Raw genomic sequence first — 23968 nt, 5'->3', positions numbered from 1 at the left:
TTTAACGATGACCTACCATAATAACAAATTTAAATAGGGTTAAATCTCACATCATTTTTTGTGGTTTATTTTTAATCAGTATATGCCAGGTAAAAACAAAAGTTTGGTGATATCAGATTTTGTTGATAGCGTTCTTTGCTCATTTGGCCCTAGAAAATTTCTTTTTGGTTGTGCTAAACCAAAACGAATCAAACTTCCTGCCCAGAAATGACTCTCAAGAAGTTCTGCATTTTCTTTGAATTCAATAATATCAAGTTTATTTTTGCATTATTTTGAAAATCTGCTTTTATTTCTTGCTTTACTAATCTTTTTTGTATGTTTGCTTTCCTTCTATGTCTTTCCTAGTTTGGACTATATTTTCCATTCTGCACCATTCTGCTTTACATCTTTATTATACTGTCAGTTTCTTAAATCTGCCATCTCAAGGTTAGAGATTCTTCACTTTTCCAATATTGACTGTTTAATAATGAGCATCTTTCTCATGTCACATTTTATTTGAAACAGCAGAATGCTGCTTAATTCTCAGAAGTAGTGCTTTTATTAAATAGCTTTTGTCATCCCAAGGTCATTGCTGTACTTGAACATTTATAGAATAATATACTGCCGCGTACTTTATTTTGACACCTGTATGAAGGAAATAGTGTTAGGTAAAAAAGTATTTAAATACAGATTATACTATCAGTTTCTTGGGGTTAGATATCCCAGGTGTAAGATGCAATTACTCATCAGAATTGCACATTTGCTTCAATTATCATAAATCTGTTAAACTGTAGAGTAATTAGTTTATAGGTAGGCACATTCAGTCTTAACCAACTGACAATCTAAGTTACCAGTGTAGACAGCAATTGCATTTTTGGCTGTTAAGGGAAGAAATGCTATCAACTTTACTGCGACTATTGAATATAACATAAGGAATTCAGCAATAGCATGTCTTTTTAGCAGCGCAGCACTGTACTTCTAAAACTTGGATTACCTTTTAAGCTTGTGTCTTTCCCTGGTTAAAATTGTACTCTAAATTGCACCTTGTCAGTTACATTTTCTACTCACATCTTCATATCGGAAGGTGAATAGCATATATCTGTTGCATAATGTCTACTTTTTACAAATACAGCTATGGTGTCGCTATTGCAAGTAAAGCAATAGGAGACTTTTTGCAAAATTCTGACTAACATGAATGAGGCAACAATGATCAAGAGAACCTCATTACTTCCTAATGAGTTAATATGCAAATTATACTATACTATTTATTGGCAGTAGCCTTTATGCTGGTCAGGGCCATCTTTAGCATATGCGCCGCCAGGGTGCAAAGATCCGTCCAGCGTTCCTTTGTGTGTGGGGGGGTGAACTCAAAGTTGCGGAGCTGTTTTTTTTGGGGGGGGGGGAATCGCTCACCTATAACAACACAGCAGAAAAAACTGCTTTCGTTTCCTGACACATCAGGAGTATTTGACAGAGGAGCAGGGCGGCCGCCAATCGAGAGAGACTGGTTTGCAGTGGCTAAACATTTGGCACCCCCCAGAATTTGCACCACACCCCTTGCACCCCCAGGTAAAGACGGTGCTGGTGCTTATCCCCCTATAACAGCCCTGCATAGAATGGATTGGGCAAGCCCCTTTATAGCTCCACTGTATCCAGTCCCAACATCTGAAAACCTGATAGGATTAAAGGAAACCCAGTGCAACTGTTGTACCTCGACTTGTAGTTAGAGTGCAGGTGTGTATGGGCAGTGTGCTGTAGACGTTCCTTGCCTCCTTGCCATGGATTGGATGCTACTTCAGCTACTTGCACCACTACAAATTGGGCTGCTTGTTTTGATCCATGGCAAACCATATTTTCTCCTTTGTCTTGCAGAATATGCTAGGACCAAGTCCTGTTGCAGACTTTTCAGCAATCAAAGAGCTGGATACTTTAAGCAATGAAATAGTTGAACTACAGAGGTAAGTAAATAGAATTATGCATTTTGCTTGCACTGTTTTCATTTAATTGCCCATAACTTCATTTACACCACATAGCAGGAAGGTACAATTACTTTAAACAAAATGCACCCCCTAGAACCCCACCATGACATGTAGCTTGTCATGTTTACATGAATGAAACGCTTAATGGGTACCTCATATGCCCTTCAGGTTCGAGGGCATTTCTCTCTTGGGCTCACCAAAATCATGAACCTGGTCTTTATGATTATAGACCCAAGAGATTGAAGATGGATAGAAAGGGAGAAGTACAAAATGATTTATGAAGTGATGGAAGTCAAAGTACAGTGGTGCCCCGCAAGACGAATGCCGCGCAAGACAGAAAACCCGCTAGACGAAAGGGTTTTCCGTTTTGGAGGTGCTTTGCAAAACGAATTTCCTATGGGCTTGCTTCGCAAGACGAAAATGTCTTGCGAGTTCCTGCGGGGGTTTTTTTCTCCCCCCCCCTTTTTCCCAAGCCGCTAAACCGCTTATCAGCTAAGCCGCTTAACAGCTGATCCGCTAAGCCCGCTAAGCCGCTAATAGCGCTAATCCACTAAGCCGCTAATGGGCTTGCTTCGCAAGACGAAGAGACTCGCGGAATGGATTCTTTTCGTCTTGCGAGGCACCACTGTAGCATGTTTAGGTTAGAGAAGGGAGAAATAATTTTATTTTATTTTTTATTAAATTTGCCATCCCATCTGATGTCAGGAAGCCACTCAAAGTGCCCCAGTCTGTTCTGGATTGAGCTTCAGTTTGTAGGCTCTCCATTCAGTCAGTAATAGGGACAAGGCAACGGTCTATCACATCCACTGCTGTACCTGCACTTTACAGAAATGAGACAGTTTACAGCTGCTGGAAAAGAGAAGAGGGTAGAAGACGTGGATAGAGAAGTGAGAGAGAGGGCTGGTGTGGGGGTAGATGGAAATGCAAAATAAGACTTGTGAAACTTTGACTGAAATGTGGAGTCACTCAGCTGGAAAAATGAACAGGGGGAAAGGTTAGAGAATGAACTTGTAGTCTCTCAGTATTGCCTTTATCAACACCCAGTTGCAGAGGAATATGTTAGGTGCCTTCTACCTTATCTTGCCTTTAATATTGCATCTGTCTACTAATGTAAGATTTATTTGAGGTTACTTGAATTTTTAGCATTTAAAAGTCTACCATGTTTATGTGCATTATTCAGATAACTGCTTTCTGTATTTTTATGTTCAGTGCTTGGAAATTATTTGCTGCAACTGTGCCTGTGTGTCCTAGATATAACAGCATGCTCTGGATAAATTTTTCCAAGTGGATTTACATTTGTTTCTTAAACAAATGGAAAAAGTCCTTACCTTAGGAAACTGAACATCTATGTTCTTGATTAGGGGTTTTTAAAAAAACCCCTGTACAGTATAGTTCACTGTATCAGTGTTTACACAGTGGTTAAGAGAAGGCTGGTATGTGTTTATATACTTGTTTTGAAATAATTTAATTGTGTAGTGTTTTGATAAAACACATTTCCTTTTATAATTTCAATCTTGCCTTCAGGATTTCAAAGTAGGTGGTCATAATAGTCAGGCACAGTATTTGTATGGCAGTGGCTTCTGGTATTCTCTGACAGAGATAGGACCAATGGCCTTGACAATACTGAAATAATGAAATTAGTTATGTTGAATGAAAAGCAAAGCATATGTGATGCCTTGTAAAAGGAACCTGTGTTAACGTCAATGCAGAATTGTGTTATTTCCCCCCCCCCTTTGGCTAGCGTGCTCCTTCGGTTGACCTCTGCTGTTCTGTTTATTTTAGTTTCTTCTGTGTTGGCTGATTATAAGCACATTCATCTCTGGTGCTATTTATGGATGTTGTCTGTTGTGGAAGATCTCAATAGTTGTAATACAGGAAAGAGCTATAGGAACAGATGCAAATCTGCATATGAGATTTTACTTTGCCTTGAATATCACAGCAAGGGAAACATGTCAGTCGTTGATCAAGTGGCAGGCCATGTTACCTGTTGAAAATAATGAAATGCATGAATAATTACCAAGCTTGAGAGTATCTCTAAGGATTTGGAAACTTTTTCAATCTTTCGTTAATCCCCTCAAATATCTTTGGAAGACTATGAAGTGTTTGTCGCTGCAAAATTAAAGAACGAAGAGGAAACCTGAAATGCTAGGATACTGGGCACCCTCATACTTGCTGGTTCTCCCTTTCTCCCTCCCCCATCACAATATTAATCTCCTAAAATAGTTGCGTAAAATTGTTGTTATTATACAGGCGGCGACCATTTTGCACAAAGTTCCATTCCTGGCCCCCACACGTGTTGGTAGAGCGCACATAAGCACCCCTGTTCCACCCTGCCCCTGTTCCACTCTCTTCCAGGTCCAAAAGGACCTGCGCCTCAGTGATCATTCTTCAATTGGACTCACCTAAAATGGTCACTGCCTGAAATTGTTATTACCCACAATTCACCTTCAGGTCTCAGGACAGGTCACAACATTGTAAATGACAACAATAAAAGCAGTTTACAACCAATTACAATCACTGCTGGAGAGGGTCCTAAAAAGAACTATCTCAGTATATTATCAAATGATCCACTGAGCTATTGCGTCAATATAACTTTCCTGCAAAGTATAGCAAAATGCTAGCAGGGGAAGAGTGGAGGACAGTTCCCTCAGTGAAGGGAGTGTGTGAACCCAGGGTAAAAAGATCTGTAAGGTTACATTAGCACAACCTGCCCAAGTATTTGGTCATATATTGGGGAAACTGCACCTTGTAATGGTTTATTGGACACAAGTGTTTCCATGTGGCTTCATGCAGTCAGATCCAAAAGTCCCATTCTATGCACAGGATGTCTCTTCCTCGCGGATAGGCTTTTAAAACCTTGTTCTAGAACATCCTATGAGGGAAATAATATCAGATCCCAAGACGCTTTTTTCACTTGCGTAAGAGCTTGTGAAAATATGAAAATTATAGAACCTGTGTATCATTTCACTGCATGAAATCTGCTAACACTTGCATGTATGTGTGTGCAAAATTATGCTAGCAGCAATTTTCCTCCTGTTTATGGCCCTGGATCTAACCCATGATTGGGAATCTGCTGTTTAGCTGCTTCCAGATTTGTGTTTCAAGAAGAGGACAAAAATGCTCACTCCACTGTTCGTTTTTATCCATATTGCAAAGATCAGATTAGTATTTTTCTAGGAAAAAATAATCTGGTTGCTCAAGTCTATTCAATTATAGTTCTGGTTCTAAAAGGGTTAAACAGATGGAAGCTGATGCAATCCCTCCCCCTTTTCACCAGACAATTGCTCCATAGCAACAGTGAGATCACTGAAGACAGCATTTCATTGATCCTCCCCCCCCCCTTTCATCTCTGCTTTCTCTTTAAGCTGTTATTTCCACCTACCCATGTCTGGGAGAGTGAAAATTGTATATGTAGAATATTTCCTTTTTCTCCTTCCTAAATAAAGGAACAGAAACGCATTCCTATAAATTTAATGTTCCACTATGTATTTAAAAAGAGAGACGGGCTTAGGGGGTTGGATAACTGTACCTGGTGTAGCTGATGTTCTTAAATATTCCTGCATTGTTTGCTGGTCTTCTAGGGAAAAGAATAATGTGGAGCAAGATCTAAAGGAAAAAGAAGACGCAATCAAACAGAGGACAAATGAGGTCCAGGTAATTTCAGTGTAAATTTGTGTGGTTTTCTTGTGCTTTGAACAATGTATTGGATGAACTGACTTAGAGCTTGTTGAGAAATATATTGCAGTAAGTGTCCTTAGCAAATGTTCTGCACATTCTGATGTAAGAATTTTATTGCCTTAGGAATTTTGAATGGGAATGTCATGTTAAATGCCTGCAGGATATGGTGCTTGAGGAGAGATGAGGAAAATGTGGCATGTTTGCAGAGGGAAGATACTGCTCTGGTCCACAGTATTAGAATTTTAAGCACTGTATACCATAACACATTTAGGATTTTGTTTCCTGCAGATAAAGGATTGCACCTAGGCACACATATGTCAAGCTTCTCGTTTCTTACCCATAAATGCCATTGAGTTCATCGAAATTACCCAGGCATAAGTGATACTAAGATTGCGTCCTAACCTATGCTGTAGCTGGAGGGGTGGGACTCCAGAGCATCTAAATGTTGAGCAAAAACTGCTTTTGCTTAAATTTAAAAATCCGTCCAATTTGGCTATCATCATTCAGTCGCAACCTCTTATATGTTGAGCATTACAGTCTTTTCTGGTGAAACACAATCAGGCGGTGTCTTACACAGAGCAGTTTATTTGCGAGCAGTTTTTCTCGCTAGATGATGGTGAAATCTGTTTTCATAAGGTGATGAGAAGTGCACTTCTTTTTAATGATAGCAAAAAGGGAAGCCTGAAATGGGCCATTTATTATAAAGTAAAATCATATTTCTCTAAACATTTTTAATGGTTATTGATTTTCCTTTTCCTTTAGTAGCTCCTTGTTATAGAAGCCATAAAGTACTGAAATTTGATTAATAGAAAATGAATTAAAGGATTTGAAAGGGATGGTGTGACTGGAGATCTTCTTGTCTTCATGAGCTAAGGCAGAATTTTCAGCTAGGAATTGGAAGTGGTAGTCTTTTTTTAAAAAATGGATTATGGACTCCTGAAATGCTTATTCCTCTAAATTTACCTATTCAGTTATGTTAGTATGAAAACTAAAACTACAGTTTTCCCCAAGAAACTTGTTGAAATACAATATTAGGAGGCCTACCGTAGGATTGTTTGCTTTTCCCCTAGTGAGGCAAGCTTTGGTAGGAAAGCAGATATTTTTAATTCGTGTGTGAGAGTAAGGCTTCCTTTTATTTATTCCAATAATAAGAATGCTTTACATATTTGAGTAACAAGTTAAGAAGTTTCAGTTATGTTTTATGTTTAGAGGCACAAACAGACTTCCTGCCTTAGTATGCATTGAAACTTTTGAAGATGAGCCTTGATCAGAAATGCAATAGTTTCCATGGTTTGATTCCATACCAAGAAATCAACATTGAAATTAATTTACATAAGAAATGTCTCTGAAGAGTCATATGTAGCTTTAGAAAGGGTGAAACTGGACATTAAGAGAATGGCATTTCAGACACTCAAAATGAGTTGTGCGAATCAATGTAGTATCTACTGAAGTGGAGTAAATTGAAATGGCATATGTGCTATAATAAAAGAAATATATGGACTTAAACGTGAAAGCATTCAATACTTTGTTTAATTCATCATATAGAAAAGGCATTGAACAGATTGAAAGGTGTCTGTTCTTCTATAGATCTGTTTGCACATCTATGAACCTAATTTCTTTTTCGTAATTAGGTTTCTAAAGTTAATTATCCTTCCTTGTTTTTATTTTGGAAAGGTTGTTTTGATCATCTCAAAATGCTATGCTTTATAAACTTCAAAAAGTGTAGTGGCTTTATTTAACCTTGCTTGCGTGCATTACTGTAGCAATATATTGTCTTGTGGGCATAGAGAGTAAGTGTGTGGAATATTCTCCTTAATTCAAGTGTCTTGTGCAGGAGTAGGCAACCTAAGGCCCGAGGGCCGAATGCTGCCCAATCGTCTTCTAAATCCGGTCCACAGACAGTCCGAGAATCAGAATGTTTTTACATGAGTAGAATGTGTCCTTTTGTTTAAAATGCATCTCTGGGATATCGGCTAACAATTTTTCTGAACATGTTACAGTACTTACTTTGTTCCTTTTCATGTTATTATTTTTAATTCTGTGTCAAAATAGACAATTCTTCTTTCTGAAAATGTGTGATATAAACACCATCTGCTTCATTTTTGTCGTAGAAAACAATTTATATGCTTTCTGTCTTGTTTTCTTGGATTTTTCCATTGCCTCTTGCCACCCCTTCCATTTTTCTGCATATATCATATGGTCTAAATCTTCAAACTGTCATACTTTTTATGGACATGAATACATTAAATGCTTTTTTAAAAAAACTTGCTTGCAAAATTCCAGGATCTTCAGGAAGAAGTAAAAAGGGAGAGCAATAATTTGCAGGCGCTGTTGGCTCAGAAGCAGGAAGCAGAGGAAATCCTTAATAATCTTGATGACGAGAAAGCCAAGCTGGAACAGCAACTTAATGTAATCCGGCAGAAATGTGCTGAAGAAGCTGATTTGGTAGGCAGTGGTAGCTCACTTGTGAAAACTCCCCTAGGTTTTTTGCAACTCTTCACTGGAGCAATAGTAATATATGTATGTGTGATGTGAAAAAGAAAATAGCTGGAATGGGAAAATGTTGCTGTTCTCACATTATAAAGAACAATTGACTGAAGATTACTAAATTTGTTTCAAATTTAAGCCTTAAAGTGAGGGGAAGGGATATTGCCATGATTGCAATGTAACTCTTATTGGTATGCTTCAATGGGTGCTATATCCTTCTAAGAATCCATATTGTTGCCTTCTTTGGTACATGCACTGTAGGCTCCTCCTCGAAGCCATGTTAGACATTTTGGACATAGTTATGGTGCTGTTTTAAGGTTAGTTGCTATTAATGCTGGCCTAAGTTTGGATGGGCGCAGTCTTAAGAGTCTCATGCCCAAAGCAATTCATTTCTAAAACATAACAGCATATTCCTACAAAAGAAAAAGAAGAAATAAATATAAAGTTGTGGTTTGGCTAACCCTGTCATAGCAATGTAGTGCTCTCCAGATGTTATTCAGACTGCTAAGCCCAAGCATGCAGTCAGTGGGTCAGAGCTGATGGAGAGTCTGCTCTCCAGGTACTGTCAGATCACCAAATTAGCTACTTTTCAATTGTAGTGTGCTCAGGTGTGGTAAAATCTAATAATGAGTAAACTTGAAAAGTCACTGGCTCAGTTCAGAATCATGCGCCAAATCCTCAGAATCATGGTGTGGAAGATCAGGAATGTGCTACTTGCACTTGTACTCTTTTCTGTTCCTTTTCTTTCTTGAGCAAGCAATGATTCTCCATTGCATCTGAAGGGGACAGACTATGACTTCTTTAAACAGCAATAAATGGGAATAAATTTCAGTCTGCGAAAGATGAAGGAGGCAGACAGCGAACATTCCTGATCCTCCGCAAACTGGTTTTGCAGATCAGGAACATTGCATTTTAACCGACCAATTCAGATGCCATAGTGGGAATAGTGTTTATGCAGTCCAGCTCCGTTCTTTTATTTATGCAGTGAAAACCATGCTGCCGCAAGTACTTCTTCCATAGTAAATAGCCATACTGCTGTAATATGGAATTTTTTGAAACCAGAAACTACTAGAACTAGCATCATCTGTTCCTAAAGGCAGATCTTATGGACTCTATATTCACCAATTCAAATTAATCTGTACCTGTAATTAGACATACGACTTAAAAAAAATGTTCTGGGGCAAAGTTGTGTAGTTTCTAACTTATTTTGCTTTCCGCTCTGCAGATCTCATCACTAAAGGCAGAAATAACTGATCAGGAGTGCAAAATCTCCACATATAAAGATGACTTGAATAAAGCTCAAGAAGAGCTTGGCAGGCTGCAGCAGGAAACAGCAGAGCTAGAGAAGTGTGTCGAGACGGGGAAATTGCAGCTGGGGCCTCTTCAGGAGGGTCTTCAGGAGTCACAACAAGAAATCACTTCAGTAAGAAAATAAGAGAACCAATTTTTCCTTGTTGCCTTTTCTACCCGTCCCCAAATTTTGCTGTTTGAACCAGCCCCCCCCCCATTTCATTGATATCTAGCAAGGATTATCACAACTAACTCTGCTATTTAAAACTAAAAGAGCCGTGTGTAAGGTAGAGGTTCACAAGCACGTGGCAGACAGCCTCCCTCTTTTGCCACAGAACAATCAGGAGTGCTTCTTAAGGCTTCAAATTGTTCCTTTGCAGCCTCAACTGTGCCCATGGCAGTCCATTACTTAGGACATTCTAGCTAGCTCTTTTATTTGCCTTTGAAAAGCTTAAATTCATAGTTGTCATATGCATTAGTTGGACCAGGAAGATATGAGTTCAAATACTAACTTGGCCACAAAGCTTATTGAATGGTTTGGGGCCTGTCACTGTTCCTTAGAAAGACATACCTGTCTGTGTGGTTGTGGGGACAAATGAAGGAAGTTCTTTGGTGACAGGGCTGAGTAGAAATAAAATTATATTGTGTAGCTATTCGCCACTAAAGAGAGGATTTGGTGAGATAGTAAGAGTGACATTCTGTATTCCCCAGTTCACTGGATACACTCCTGTTTCATGGTACTTTCTCTACTACCATGGTCAGTCACTTGTTGTAGTTTGGCTTCTTTGAATAAACCAGGAGTAGGGGACCTGTGGTCTTTCTGATGTCATTGGACAACAACTCCCATCATCTCTAGCCAATGACCATGTTGGCTGGAGCTAAAAGGAGTTGACGTCTTAACAGCATCTGGGAGGCCAAAGGTTCCTCATCCCTGAAACAATCTTTTTAAACTCAACACAGTCTGGCCTGATTCAGACCTAATGACAAACTGCAGGATGCTTCCAATCTGTTCCTTGCAGCCACACTGGATAAGGGTGGGGAGCACTTGCCCCTGAAGCTCAAGCTGTTTAATTCCTGTAGTTCTGGGTTCTGTCTAACCTGGAGCAAAATATACTTTCCTTGGATCACCTGGTAGTATGTTAGGATGCTACAGCATTAATCTTCCCTTTTTACTGGAGCCTTTTTTTTGCACTGAAGTACTTAATACTGAGAAATGTGCAAAAGAGAACTATAGTCGTTGCAGAAATTGTGCTTGGTCAAAACAGGCGTTGCAAAGCAAATTGCCCAAGTGATCAGAGTTTCTATTGAGCATTGTGTATAAGTGGCATATTTACAGATTAAGGACCATCCTATTTTTTGCTCATTTTTGAGAGGTTGAAGTACTTGAGTTCCTACTCAAGTAGGAGGGCGGGAGGATAGAGGACTTATTTGCAAGAAACATAGGAGGGTTGATCACTGCAGCCTTTTAACATCCCACGGAAGGAACTAAAATGAAAACTCGATTCTGAAAAGAGGCATGCAATACCTTAAATACATGAGTTGGGTAGAACATTGCATATGCAATTTTTATGTTGTTAAGTATATTTATTGTTTTCTCTTCACAGGTGCAAACAAAGCTATTTGAACTCAAAGAGTTGGAAAACGGCCTCTTTAACTGGGAGCCTCAGCCACAGAACACACTACTTAATGGAAATGGCAACCATTCAAGCCTCAGCAACAGCAGCAGTGAAACTGCTAACTTTAATGAGAATGCCGAAAGAGAGAATTCAGCAGATTCTGAACAAATAAATCATGAACCTCCTGTGAGTATTGGTGTTTTGGGTTTTTTTTATTAAACAGTTAGATGCAAAACACATTATCAAGCTTGAGTTTACAAAAATAGCAAGCTTGTCTGCCAATAAGGTTTCTGTTCAAAAGTCAAGATTTATTATATTGAGATGCTTGTATAGATTGGTGCATTGTTTATCCTTTTCCAATATGCTGCCCTCAGCCAACTAGTTCATAGAGATTTGTGGGAATGTGCTACATCAGTTTCTTGTATTTGTTAACACTATTCAGAGACTTCAGTGTTCAGAATGATATTTGGGGAGGAGGCCACAGTGTATGAGACCATAGGTTTCCTCCTTCCAAAGTTCCATTCTATTGAAGGTATTTTTCATTTTTTTAAGCCCTCAGCATTGCAGAGGACAACCTTTTTTACCTTAATGTTCTCAAGCCATCAGAAATGGCAGAGAACTGGTAAAATGCTTAAGTCTATATACTAAAGCTCTTTTCAAGTTCCTTTTTATCATTTGAGGTTGGTCTGCATCAGTAATGGAGAACCTGTGGCCCTCTAGATCTTGCTGGACTGCAACAAGATTCCTGTTGGCCATGCTGGTTTGTTTGGGGCTGATGGGAATTGGGAGTCCAGCAACATCTGGATGGCCACAGGTTGCCCATTGCCTGGTCTACATCAAATTGCAACTTATCCCAACTAAACTTTGATAGCATCACCCACCTTTGGGAAATGTTACAATACAGTTAAAATATGCAAATTTCCTTAGTGCTTTGGCCCCAAGTATTCTGATGTAGCTCTTAGTGTTAACTGGCCATTTTCCATGGTATTGGGCAATCTAAATCTATTACTGGACAGAATGTGCTGTATCCAGTGTTAGTACTACTCGGTGTAGACCCATTCAAATTTAAGTACTTAAGTTAATCATATCCACTAATTTCAATGGATATACTGTGAGGAAAACCTATGTTGGATACAACCAAATAACGTTGGTTTGGTTTTGTGTCTTATTGTCCTTTCCAGATGTAATTCTCAAATGTTTCAGAAGCACATCCCTTTTTGTATAATGTGCTTGCCCACTGTCTACTTGTAGTTGCTTGTAAGGATGATGTTAGCTGTTGCTTACAGGGTTCACTTCTTAAAAGAAGACATGAGTTAGCATGAGCAGCATTGCTATTGAAGGTGAATGTGTGCCAGAAATGAACAGATTGTGAACAGCAATTCTGTAAACAATATTGCTATATAGACTTGTCACTAATGGTTAGATGTGCTCACAAATTGAAATCATTACCTTTAGTACGTACTGTATCTTTTCTCACTTCAGTCTCTTAACTTTTGTATATCACAGTGTAAACAGAAACTTTAGCTCAGTCAGTGGAGCATGAGACTCTGAATCTCAAAAGATTGGGCAAAAGATTCCTGCATTGCAGGTGGTTGGACTAGATGACCCTCATGGTCCCTTTCAATTTTGCAGTTCTGTGAATAATTCTATGGATCATTCTATCTGTAAACATACTTTCCCCCTCAAAAGGCCAGGAATAGTCCAGAAACAACACATGCAGAAGCAGAAGCAGAAGAAGCGGAGGTTGTGCCACCAGATGTTACCAAAAAAGTGAGTTTGTAGAGCACTTTAAAATGCCTCATTACATATAGTATTGTATGAAACTTAATGCATTCCTTAATTCTACAGGAATGGGTGTCAGGTTAGTGAAGCAATTTGGTGCTGACTCACTGACGTGGATCCAGAGTAGCCCTTTTGCAAACGGAACTGTCTATCCACTGAGTTTTTCCCATTCTTCCTGCAGATTCCTGCAGACTTCTGTGCTATCTCCAACCAAATGAAGCAGGGTTTATTGGGGGTGGGGGGAATTTGAGGAAATTGTTCCTTTCTCCTCTCCCTCCCAACCCCCAGTGAGTGAAAGATTGAATTCTACTTTAGACAATTGGAAAGTGGGGTGGATCCCGTGAAGTTGCATCCCTCTCATACTTAATTCCATGTATGTAAAATAAGTGTAATTACTGACGTCACAGATGGGATGAGGAGATTTGTACAATTGTGCAAAATATTTCTTTCCTACTAGGGAGATCCATTTAATGAAGAATCCCATCAGCTCTCTGATCAGGCTGAAGGCTCCAATTTAGACTTCTTTGAGGCTGACCCCTTTGTTGGTAGTAAGTTATCTTTCATTCTGTTTGTATTTATTGTTTATGACTACTTTTGTGTTATCTGTAATTATGTATTTTTTTATTTTGTAGTTTGCCTTGAGCATGGTTTTAACTATGGAAAAGTGGCATGCAAATAAAATGATATATGTATGTAGCCATTCATTGAAAAAAATGTTTGTCATTAAGCTGAATTTCCATTAGGTTATGTGAACATAGATAGATAGCGATAGATATTCCCACCCTCCTACACACACACACACACACACAGGCGTGGAGTGCCTAGCACTGTCTGGGAATGTGAAGAAACAACAACAAAAAGTGATTCTGAACCCATCATACCAAAAAACGGGTGAAATAACACCGAAGTCACATTTCAGTCCGGTATCCCAAAATCAGTGTGGACCTCCACCTCGGGATGATATCTTGAGAGGTGGCTAAACCTATGCAAGAGAGGGTGAAGTCACACCAAAGTCAGATTTCAGTCTGCCATCTTGATTCAAAATGTTGTTTGGCATCCAAATGTCAATTAAGAGTGCTGCCCCCTTCCCAGGAACCCTCAAAAGGTGTTACATACAAGGGCATAGAGAGAACAAATAAACAAATGGACACATCATTTCCTAAAATATATACAGTAGTAGATATGGTACAAATTGATATTCTCTCAAGGCTTGGATTTCATTCTAAAATGTTAGGTCAGTTCTGGTACTGTTCAATTTAAGTCTGTCTGAGCAGTTTACAGCTAAATACAATAAAATACAGAAATGAAACAAAAGAGACAAATGAGAATAAAAATAAAAGAGCAAAGGATAAGGGGAAAACTTCAGTGAAAATTCTAATTCAAGTGAAAGGTCTTGGGGGAGGTGGGGGAGGAAGGAACCCTACCTTGCGCAGGTTTTCCTTTTAGCTCTGCTTTGTTTTCTCAACATCACCTCTCCCCCCTTGCTTTCTCCAGTTTTCAAAATTGCATGTGCATTGTTGATAGACTGTTGTGTTCAGGAAGTAAAATAACTGGTATGCAGAACCTTCTTTGTGGTTAGCATGCAGTGATGTGCATTTGGCTATAATATTTCTTACTAAATGAGGGAAATAACAGCAGGAAAATGGTTCTTTTAAAATATTGATACTCTTGAATTGCTGTTTTGACCATCTTGTGGTTAGCATTTGTGAGGTGAGTCTTGGCAGACTGCGAGGACCTAACCATGTGTGTTGCATACTAATGCATATCAAAGTGCTCTAACTCTGGGGTGTGGGAGGGAGAGCATAGCCAAGACCTTTTCAAGAACTGGGAATTTAGAGCAGAGAAATAGCAGGGACAGAAATATTTTAATAGCCCAGTGCCTTTCCCAGGGTTTCAATAAAAGTGTGTGTGTCCTTGCCACCCCAGGGAGCTGTCACATGAAGGAGAGGATCAAACCAGCCCCGTAGATATCAGTGCCACAAAAGTGAGCAGTCCTTTGTTCTTTTCATGATGCTTCTCCCTTTACCTCCTAATAGGCAAGCTCATCTCATTTTGAAACTGTATGAGAGCACTGAAGAAGAAAACAAGGTTGCACTTAGTTGTAGGAGCTGTTCAAGTGGTTCTGTGCAGGGATGCAATTCCTCCCATGTCCTTTGATGTCAAAGCTCATAGCATACATACCTGAGAGCTTCTGCAACAGTTAGGTGAAGGAAATGAAAGGAGGATGAAGGGCAGATAAAATTTTTAGATGACTGGGAATACAGGTTGAGCTCCCGCAATATCCCATGAATGGCCTGTGTTGTATATAGTTGCACAGAACTGTTTGATACTCCTTCACAGGTAATTAGAGGTTTGTTTTTGCCCCTAAAGGTCTGTACAAGTGCTAGGGAAAATATTTACATGTGATGTTTCACTCTTTAAAATAGGTGATCCTTTCAAGGATGACCCTTTTGGGAAGATTGGTGAGTTACATTTTTTTTTTAAGTGCACAAGCAGGACATTTGAGGAGCTCGTTGGGGACTGTAATTTTTTATTTGGAGTAAAAATGGAAGAACTGGAGCTCTATATGAGTTCAGCCTTAGCAGGTTTCCCAAACAAATGTTACCTGTGATGGAGAACTCAATTACATTAGGCAACACAAGGGTGCTCACTTTGCAGAGGAAGCTATGGGAAATGCTGAGCTTATTAGAACAAGGAGTAACCCAACTTTGGGCACACAGATCTCCTAACATCAGAAAGTGCTTTGTCTAGGAAGTGCTTGAGGCTGAGACCCAACATCCTCTACTAACTGGCATGTGGTTATGGCATCCTATTACTTGCCTATTTGTACCATTTAAGGGAAGCAGAAGGGAGTTCTCCAGAGGTTCTGTGAACAGATTTTGGGAGGGGAAAATTCAGGAATCATCCAGTCCAAGCTTACCAAGCAGCTAGAAAATTCTAAATGTTGTTGCCATGAGATCTGTTTTCCTTCTCTTATCCCAGTGCATTGAAGGCATCATTGTAGAACATTTTCTTCAGAACCTTTTCATAATGTTTACTCCCTTCTGCTTTTTGTTGATTAATGGTTTGGTCATCTTTGCCATCTTCATAGAGGATAAAGATCAGTTGCTGGGAATTGCAGGTGGGGAGAGGGTTGTTGTGCTCTGGTTCTGCTTACCAGCTGGTCTCTGTAAGAACAGGATGCTGGACTAAATGGGCTTTTGGCCTGATCCAGGAAGGTGGGTTCTTGGGTTCTTACCTTCTCTGCTTTTAAAACTGCTGAACATACACCCTCTGCCAAGCTGATGTTCCTAGAGAATGCTACCTCTCCCCTCCATTCACCCCCAGATTTTCCTAATTATTTTTTAACTTTTCCTGCTTCAAGCTTTTAGAGGTTAGAAGGTACAGTGGTGCCTCGCAAGACGAAATTAATTCGTTCCGCAAGTCTCTTCGTCTTGCGAGTTTTTCGTCTTGTGATGCACGGTTTCCCATAGGAATGCATTGAAAATCAATTAATGCGTTCCTAGGGAAACCGCCTTCAGACCAGGTCCGGGGACAGTCTGTCCCCGGACCTCTTCTGAAGGCTGGGGGGGGGGGACAAGGGCTTTTCTTCCCACCCCCAGCATTTTAAAAAAACCCCGGGACAGCGGAGGACTTCTCCGCTGTCCAGGCGATCTTAAAATGCTGGCGGGCGGCATTTTAAAATCGCCCCGGACAGCGGAGGACTTCTCCGCTGTCCGGGGCGATTTAAAAGCCCCTGGGAAGGCAGGCAGGGGGGACAAAGACTTTCGCCCCCTGCCCGCCTTCAGAAGGTGTTCCCGCCCCCAGCCCCGCTTCGGAACAGCGTTCCGAAGTGGGGCGGCTGGGGCACGTGTTCCCACCCCCCCTCCCCGCTTCGGAACAGCGTTCCGAAGTGGGGCGGCTGGGGCAGATGTTCCCGCCCCCCCTCCCCGCTTCGGAACAGCGTTCCGAAGTGGGGCGGCTGGGGCAGGTGTTCCCGCCCCCCCTCCCCGCTCCGGGACAGGGGGAGATTTTAAAATGCTGGGGGTCGGCAGCGAATGCTTCGCTCCCGACCCCCAGCATTTTAAAATCTCCCCGGGACAGGGGGAGATTTTTAAATGCTGGGGGTCGGCAGCGAACGCTTCGCTCCCGACCCCCAGCATTTTAAAATCTCCCCGGGACAGAGAATTCTCTGCTGTCCCGGGGAGATTTTAAAATGCTCCCGACTTCTCTGCTGTCCCGGGGAGATTTTAAAATGCTGGGGGTCGGCAGCGAACGCTTCGCTCCCACCCGCCAGCATTTTAAGATCGCCCGGGGCAGGCGGGGGGGAAGGCAGGCGGGGGGGAGCAAAGACTTTTGCCCCCCGCCGGCCTTCAGAAGAGGTCCTCTTCTGAAGGCCGGCTGTGGGCGAAAGTCTTTGCTCCCGACCGCCAGCATTTCCCTATGGGCTTTCGTCTTGCGATGCAAGCCCATAGGGAAATTCGTCTTGCGAAGCGCCTCCAAAACAGAAAACCCTTTCCTCTTGCGGGTTTTCCGTCTTGCGAGGCATTCGTCTTGCGGGGTACCACTGTATTTATACAATGTGTTTCTTGTACATGCAAGCAGCCCTAGCTTTTTTCTGTGTCAGCACTAACAACAAATTTTAATGTGTGATTCAGGCAATAAATGTTATTAGCCCAGCCAGATGGGTGGGGTATAAATAAATTATTATTATTATTATTATTATTATTATTATTATTATTATTATTATGTTATTATGTAAGCAATTATGTGGTGCCATGGACTGCAGAAGAGGTAGTTGAAGCAGTAGCTAAAGTTCCTATTAGCAGGGTGAATATCCAAACATGTCATAGCATATGCTCATGTAAGTGCATACTCAGAGAAGGCAAGGACTGCTTACATTGGCATTTTGCGTAAGCCATATTTAGGTGAACGCTTCAAGTGAGAGGAAGCATATAATAAGCTAGCCCCTATACTGGGCCTTTGTGCAAAACAGAGCATTGTAGTAGATAGGCACTACTTAAATGAGCAAGATTACTGTGCACGTAGTTCTATAAGAGAATGCAAAACATTTTGAGCAAGTGAATGCAAAACATAACTTCAGTAATAAATCTTGACTTGGTTTTCTTTAAGATCCTTTTGGTAGTGATCCTTTCAAAGGTTCAGATCCTTTTGCAGCTGACTCCTTTTTCAAGCAATCATCCACAGATCCTTTTGGAAGTATTGACCCCTTCAGTGCAACCAGCAACAGCAATAATTCCACGGTAATTCTGGAAGAAGTACATGTACATCTATTGGGGTATTGAACTGAAGCACCACCATAGTATTTAAATAGGGAATTCTGCTAGTTTCTCTAACTCAACGAACATGTGTGTTTTAAATTCAATAGGCTGTTGGCAATTGATCTCTGCAGCTGTATTGCCATTCTTTTATGACATCTTGAAGTGAAGTGCTTCGCCTAGAGTCTAGAAATATTAGATCATATGATATTTGGAAATGAATAAATAGAGAGGTGTTGTAACAGGAAATGTTCAGAATTACTGTTTCTAGTTCCCATTTTTAAAGAAGGGTTTACTCACTTGGTAGCTACTTTGATCCATGAAAGATGTAACATGATATAACCAGCACTTGGCTGTGTAACAGTTCAGGTGATTTCTGCAGAGTGCTTGTGTTTTTAAAAACTTTGCATGGATAGCAGCTGGGCTTTGGTTGACATAGCCAGCAGACTTAATAAGCATCTCTGGATCCTGGCAGCTTCAAACAAAACATTTGTTTTAATACTCCTGATTTGAAAGTAATTTTCCAGATAGTTTAAGTAACAATGCCTGGAAGGAATATACTTTAAAAGGCACAAGGGCAGCTGAACGTTCAAATTTCAATCTAATGGGTGATTGGTTTCTTAAAGAAAGAAATCTCTGCCTTCATGGGAGATTGATGCAATTTTTGAGAGCAAAACTAATATTTTCTGCATTCTTCAGCAAATAATTAAGGATGACATTAGCATAAGATTTTATTTTTTTTAAAAAAATTAAAATATTGACCCTTTGGCAAATAATAGCTTATCTAATTAAGAATCTTGATGGTCTGAAGCAAACAGCTTTAATGGATTTTAACTTTTAGACAGAAACACTGAAGTATAATGATCCTTTTGCTCCTGGTGGAATTGCTGTTACTACATCAAGTGATACAGGTAAGGCTTGAAGTGGGTTTTCAAGCTGTGGCTTCTGGTGATTATGGCCTATGGCTTAGCATAATATCTGAACAACATTTCTCCTCATGGAAAATTCTGGGCTTAGATAGGAATTAACAGACTGAAAATGAAAGCAGATAAACACCTTCAAACTATGACTTGTCTGTGCTTGGCAGCTCAAATTCATGATTTGGGTTCTGAGCTATGGTTAATACATAATGAGCCTTGGTGTGATGTCTGAAAGGCGCTTTTCAGGCACATGCAAAGAACACAACTTAACACAACTGAAGTTGTACAAACCTGTACAAAATCATCCCACAGCGCTTTTCTGTGGCTGCAGATCTAGTGTTGTAACAGAGATTGAGTTGACAAGAGAACCCAAATGCATTTCAGTTAGATGCATAATGAAGAGAGCTTTGTAAATGACCATTTGTCTGCTTAGTTGAGCACAAATAAGATAACCAACTTATGGGAAACAATTGAAGTTGATGCTTGCCACTCAGTTCAAATGACTGACATAGAGGTATAAACAGGATAGCTGATACTATTTTTGAGGACTAAAACTTAATTTACAAACCTGGGTAAAGATGTACCCGTTTCTGGGAGCAAAAGGAGATTGTGGCTGTCTCCCTCATGCCCTGCCAGTGTGTTTGTAAAAGTAGATACACTTTTTGATTACCTTGATTCAGCAAGGTAATATTGATATTCTTGGTTGTGACAATGGACTAATGCATTGCTAAATATATGGCATGCAAGTCAGAGGTTTGTTTCACTGATATAGTAGCCTGGCTTACCATTCAGTTACCAAAACTGGGACACTGAAGAGTTATGTATAGTTTCTGTGAAATATAGAAAGTAAAAGAATCACCCACCTTGAGACTTCATTTCAAATCATGTTTATAACACTTCGATGATATCTGCATGTCTTGTAAGAATTCCGCAAAACTATTTTCTAACTATTGCTCTTTAACAATGTATCCAGTACTGTAGAAAACAAGGCTTGATCCTTATAAAATCTCATTGGTTTGAATTTGAATGTGAACTTTGAGTAATGTTTATGCCACCTTGTGAATTTACTTCTACTGAGTTCTTTTACCACCTTGTAGTTTAAATTATATTAATTAAGTAATAGATCAAGGGAAGTAATAGTGCCACTGTATTCTGCTCTGGTCAGACCTCACCTGGAGTACTGTGTCCAGTTCTGGGCACCACAGTTCAAGAAGGACACTGACAAACTGGAACGTGTCCAGAGGAGGGCAACCAAAATGGTCAAAGGTCTGGAAACGATGCCTTATGAGGAACGGCTAAGGGAGCTGGGCATGTTTAGCCTGGAGAAGAGGAGTCTAAGGGGTGATATGATAGCCATGTTCAAATATATAAAAGGATGTCATATAGAGGAGGGAGAAAGGTTGTTTTCTGCTGCTCCAGAGAAGCGGACACGGAGCAATGGATCCAAACTACAAGAAAGAAGATTCCACCTAAACATTAGGAAGAACTTCGGCAGTGGAATTTGCTGCCAAGGAGTGTGGTGGAGTCTCCTCCTTTGGAGGTCTTTAAGCAGAGGCTTGACAACCATATGTCAGGAGTGCTCTGATGGTGTTTCCTGCTTGGCAGGGGGTTGGACTCGATGGCCCTTGTGGTCTATTCCAACTCTATGATTCTATGATTCTAAGTATTATTAAAATTTCTATACCGCCCTTTATCCAAAGATCACAAGGTAGTTTATAATATAAAATCACAAAATACATAACATAAATAAGATTATGGTGGTGAGGCTATCAACCCTAACTGGGTGTTGCCTATAACTGGTGTAAGATCCAAAAGATTCAATGTAAAATAGACTCATCTCCTCTTTTGTCTAGCTTTTGTTAGTCAATGAATTAACTTTTCTTCTCTCTTGCTTATTTTAGCTACAGATCCCTTTACCTCCCTGTTTGGAAATGAATCATTTGGAAGCGGCTTTGCTGACTTCAGCACATTGTCAAAGGTAATTTGAAATGATTAATGCCTGTGGAAAAAGCATAAAATTGCTGCAGTAACCAACACACTAGAGGCTCCTACATACGAGGATACAAAACACAACTTTAGCAGATGCTGAATCTAAATCAACAGGTCATGACTTCTCAGATTGATTCCCCATTTTAAGCTACTGTGAGTCTCATTATTTCTGAGATTACTTTCTTTGTGAACTGCCGTGAGCACAATTCAATTAATGGAAAACTACACCTACTATGAGTATAGGCGCTTGCATAGTCTCATTGACTACCTTACTTTCTTCTGCTTCCATTCCAAGATTTATATATCCTTTTTAGAGTGTTTCTGAAGCTGCTATATTTGAATTCTTCTCATCAGCAGGGTAGTCAAGCAAGTAAGCAAGTTAGCTTTCAAGAAATGAAAATTGCTCCAATCGTAATCATAATTGTAATTTATTTTTAATATCCTGCCCATTTGACTGGGTTGCCCCAGCCACCCTTGGCAGTTTCTAACCAAAATACAGGCAAAGCAACTAAACAACAACAACATAAAACATTAAAAGCTTCCTGAAACAGGGCTACCTTCAGATTCCTGTGTCATGTGGAAGTCACTCCACACACGTTGTTATACATGGAATAGCTCTTACACAGTTCTGTTTTTCTTGTGGTGATCACGCTGCTTGTGCAGCGAATCCAGCCTCATCTTTAACTGCTGTGAAATTATATAAGAGCAACAGAGCATGTATGTGACTAGTTCTGACTATTGCAGCATGTATACAAGACCACAAAAGTTACTAGCCTGCAAAAGCGTTTAGTAGCTGTGATGGCTTGTGTATTTTACATATGTACAAGCAGCACATTACAATCATGCGTCCGAATCATCTGGTTCAGATTTGGGGAGTGGTCTTCTCCGGCTTCTCCTCCAACAGAAAAGGCGGGGGAGCTTCATGGGACGTCTCTGATCCCTGCGCTTTAACCCTCTCCTTTCCTGTGCAGACGGCACAGGCACAGGCTCTTCGTCTGTTCCTGAACTTCCTGTGCGGTGCTGGGGCTGTGCTTCAGCATCGGACACTTTTCCCACTTCCTGGCTCTCTCCCTCTTCCCCTTCCGTCACTTCCTCTCTGTTTCCCTTGGACTGTTCCCGCTCTGACTCTTCCCCCCTCCCCCGCCTCAAAGGCGTTCCTTGGCAGTCCCATGACAGTAGCCTGCTGTGTTCTCTGCTTGGCATAAATGAAAGTCCATTTTTTTGGTCCTGCCATGGCACAGGAATATAATTTAAAAGTATGAACATCTGCAGACATCTGCAGTTTGCCAGTGCATGAACTCCTGTTTTTTATGGCACTTGAATAAGCACTGTTTTATGGTAGAAAACGAACATGATAGCCATGTCCCCTCTGCAAGCTATGTTGTTAAGCAAAACAGTAGCTTTTCCTGTTTTTGTTGCTGTCTGTTTGTTTTTTAGGCAAATAATGAAGATCCATTTAGTTCATCTACAACAGGCTCTGTCCACAATGTGGTCATAACTAAAAATGTGTTTGAGGAGCCTCCAGCCAAAAATGAAGATGTACCTCCTGCTTTGCCTCCTAAAACTGGAACACCTACCAGACCTTGTCCTCCCCCACCTGGTAAGAACCAGTACTAAGTGTCTGTGTGCTACTCTTTGGTTTAAAGATGTCTTTATGGCTGTAAGAGAGCAAAGAGCTTCTAATTTAGTAACCAACTAATTCCTATACTACTTCTATTTCTTACATAATTTTAAGCCATCCTTCTTAATTTAGGTAATCTTTACTTAGATACATGTTGGGAGCCATAAATTTGGGAGAGGCCGTAACTTTTAAATTGCTGTGACAGTGCTACTGTAGAAGTTGGTTGCTGAGTAGTTTATTGAATTTGATAATGCAAGCTGGTTTAAACCAGTTTTAAAATAGATTAAATTAAGCATTTTTTAAAATTTGAATAAAAGAACTGGCTCTTACCCACACTGAACCACTTAAAAATGGAAAAAATTGGGAAGAATGTACATACAAACAAACCCTGAAAAACGTGAAAGGTTTTAGAAATCAGATTAATTTATGACTACCAGCACTAAGGATTTTTTGTGGGGTTTTTTTGGCTATATAATGAGATGGTGTAACCTAAAACACTATTGTACACTGGATAAATATTTCTGCCACACTCATAATCATGCTAAAGTGATTATTTTGATGTAGGAAAAAGGCCTATCAACAAATTGGAGTCTTCGGATTCCTTTAAACTGAATGATCCCTTCCAGCCCTTCCCAGGCTGTGATGGTTCCAAAGAACAGGAAGCTGACCCATTTGCTCCCACTGGTGTGTGCAAAGAGATGGACACCAGCAATTTTGCTAATTTCAGTGCTGTAAGTAAACAGGATGGGGAGGCATCAAGCTAACTCTAATGACTTATTTTTGTGAAAAACAGTGAACATTTCCAGACTTAAATTGAGTGAAATGGGTTTCATACCACAATGCAACGATGTAGCACATATTAACGTTAGTAGTGCCTCTCTAAAAAAAGGGTACATTACCACTTCCTTCTGGGACAAATGCTGCCAGTTGCAGCAGATTCTTAGTTGCACATTTATGTATTATTTAGCTTCACATGAATAATTGTTACCTTTCCCAGTCTTCGTACAAAGCTGTAAGTACACATTGTGCCTCAGGATTTAATGTCTGTACAGTATATCAAACTGCAGTGCATCATTTATCTTCAAAGCATATGTTAAGGTCACAGTTAGGCAGTTAGAAAATAAGCAGCACAACCTTTACATTGTACTTGTTGCTACCATTTGAAGGCTTAATCCCCTGCAAGATTCATAAATACAAATTGATAGTGTGACAAGGAAATCTTGTCCCTGAGCTCCTTTTTTGGCAACCAGCCATACGGCTAGGCCCTGCCTGCTGCCTCCGCTGTAAGATTAGTCTGGGGGGAAGGGCACAGGCCCAGGGACAACTGATGCAGCAGCAGGCTTTGTAGGCAAGGCATCTTAAAGGCCAA

The 23968-nt window shown here is 40.3% G+C and overlaps 1 protein-coding gene across 4 annotated transcripts in view; it reads left to right on the top strand.

Annotated features, from left to right (window-relative positions):
* The window catches only part of EPS15 (epidermal growth factor receptor pathway substrate 15), a 58127-nt gene that overhangs the window by 30135 nt on the left and 4024 nt on the right, over positions 1-23968 (top strand). For 2 of the 4 annotated variants that reach the window (XM_081193144.1, XM_081193146.1), the window contains exons 12-24: positions 1852-1937; positions 5540-5612; positions 7920-8081; positions 9349-9546; positions 11018-11215; positions 12719-12799; positions 13269-13359; positions 15238-15273; positions 17924-18054; positions 18911-18980; positions 20891-20967; positions 22416-22578; positions 23164-23330. In XM_081193144.1, coding sequence (XP_081049270.1) covers positions 1852-1937; positions 5540-5612; positions 7920-8081; positions 9349-9546; positions 11018-11215; positions 12719-12799; positions 13269-13359; positions 15238-15273; positions 17924-18054; positions 18911-18980; positions 20891-20967; positions 22416-22578; positions 23164-23330 — 1533 coding nt within the window. The remainder of the gene's footprint in view (positions 1-1851; positions 1938-5539; positions 5613-7919; positions 8082-9348; positions 9547-11017; positions 11216-12718; positions 12800-13268; positions 13360-15237; positions 15274-17923; positions 18055-18910; positions 18981-20890; positions 20968-22415; positions 22579-23163; positions 23331-23968) is intronic. The other 2 variants (XM_081193145.1, XM_081193147.1) reach the window with 2 other exon arrangements.

Source organism: Podarcis bocagei (genome assembly GCF_964188305.1).
Source record: "Podarcis bocagei genome assembly, chromosome: 5".
Classification (NCBI taxonomy): Eukaryota; Metazoa; Chordata; class Lepidosauria; order Squamata; family Lacertidae; genus Podarcis; species Podarcis bocagei.
This window is presented reverse-complemented; position numbering and strand designations above follow the sequence as displayed.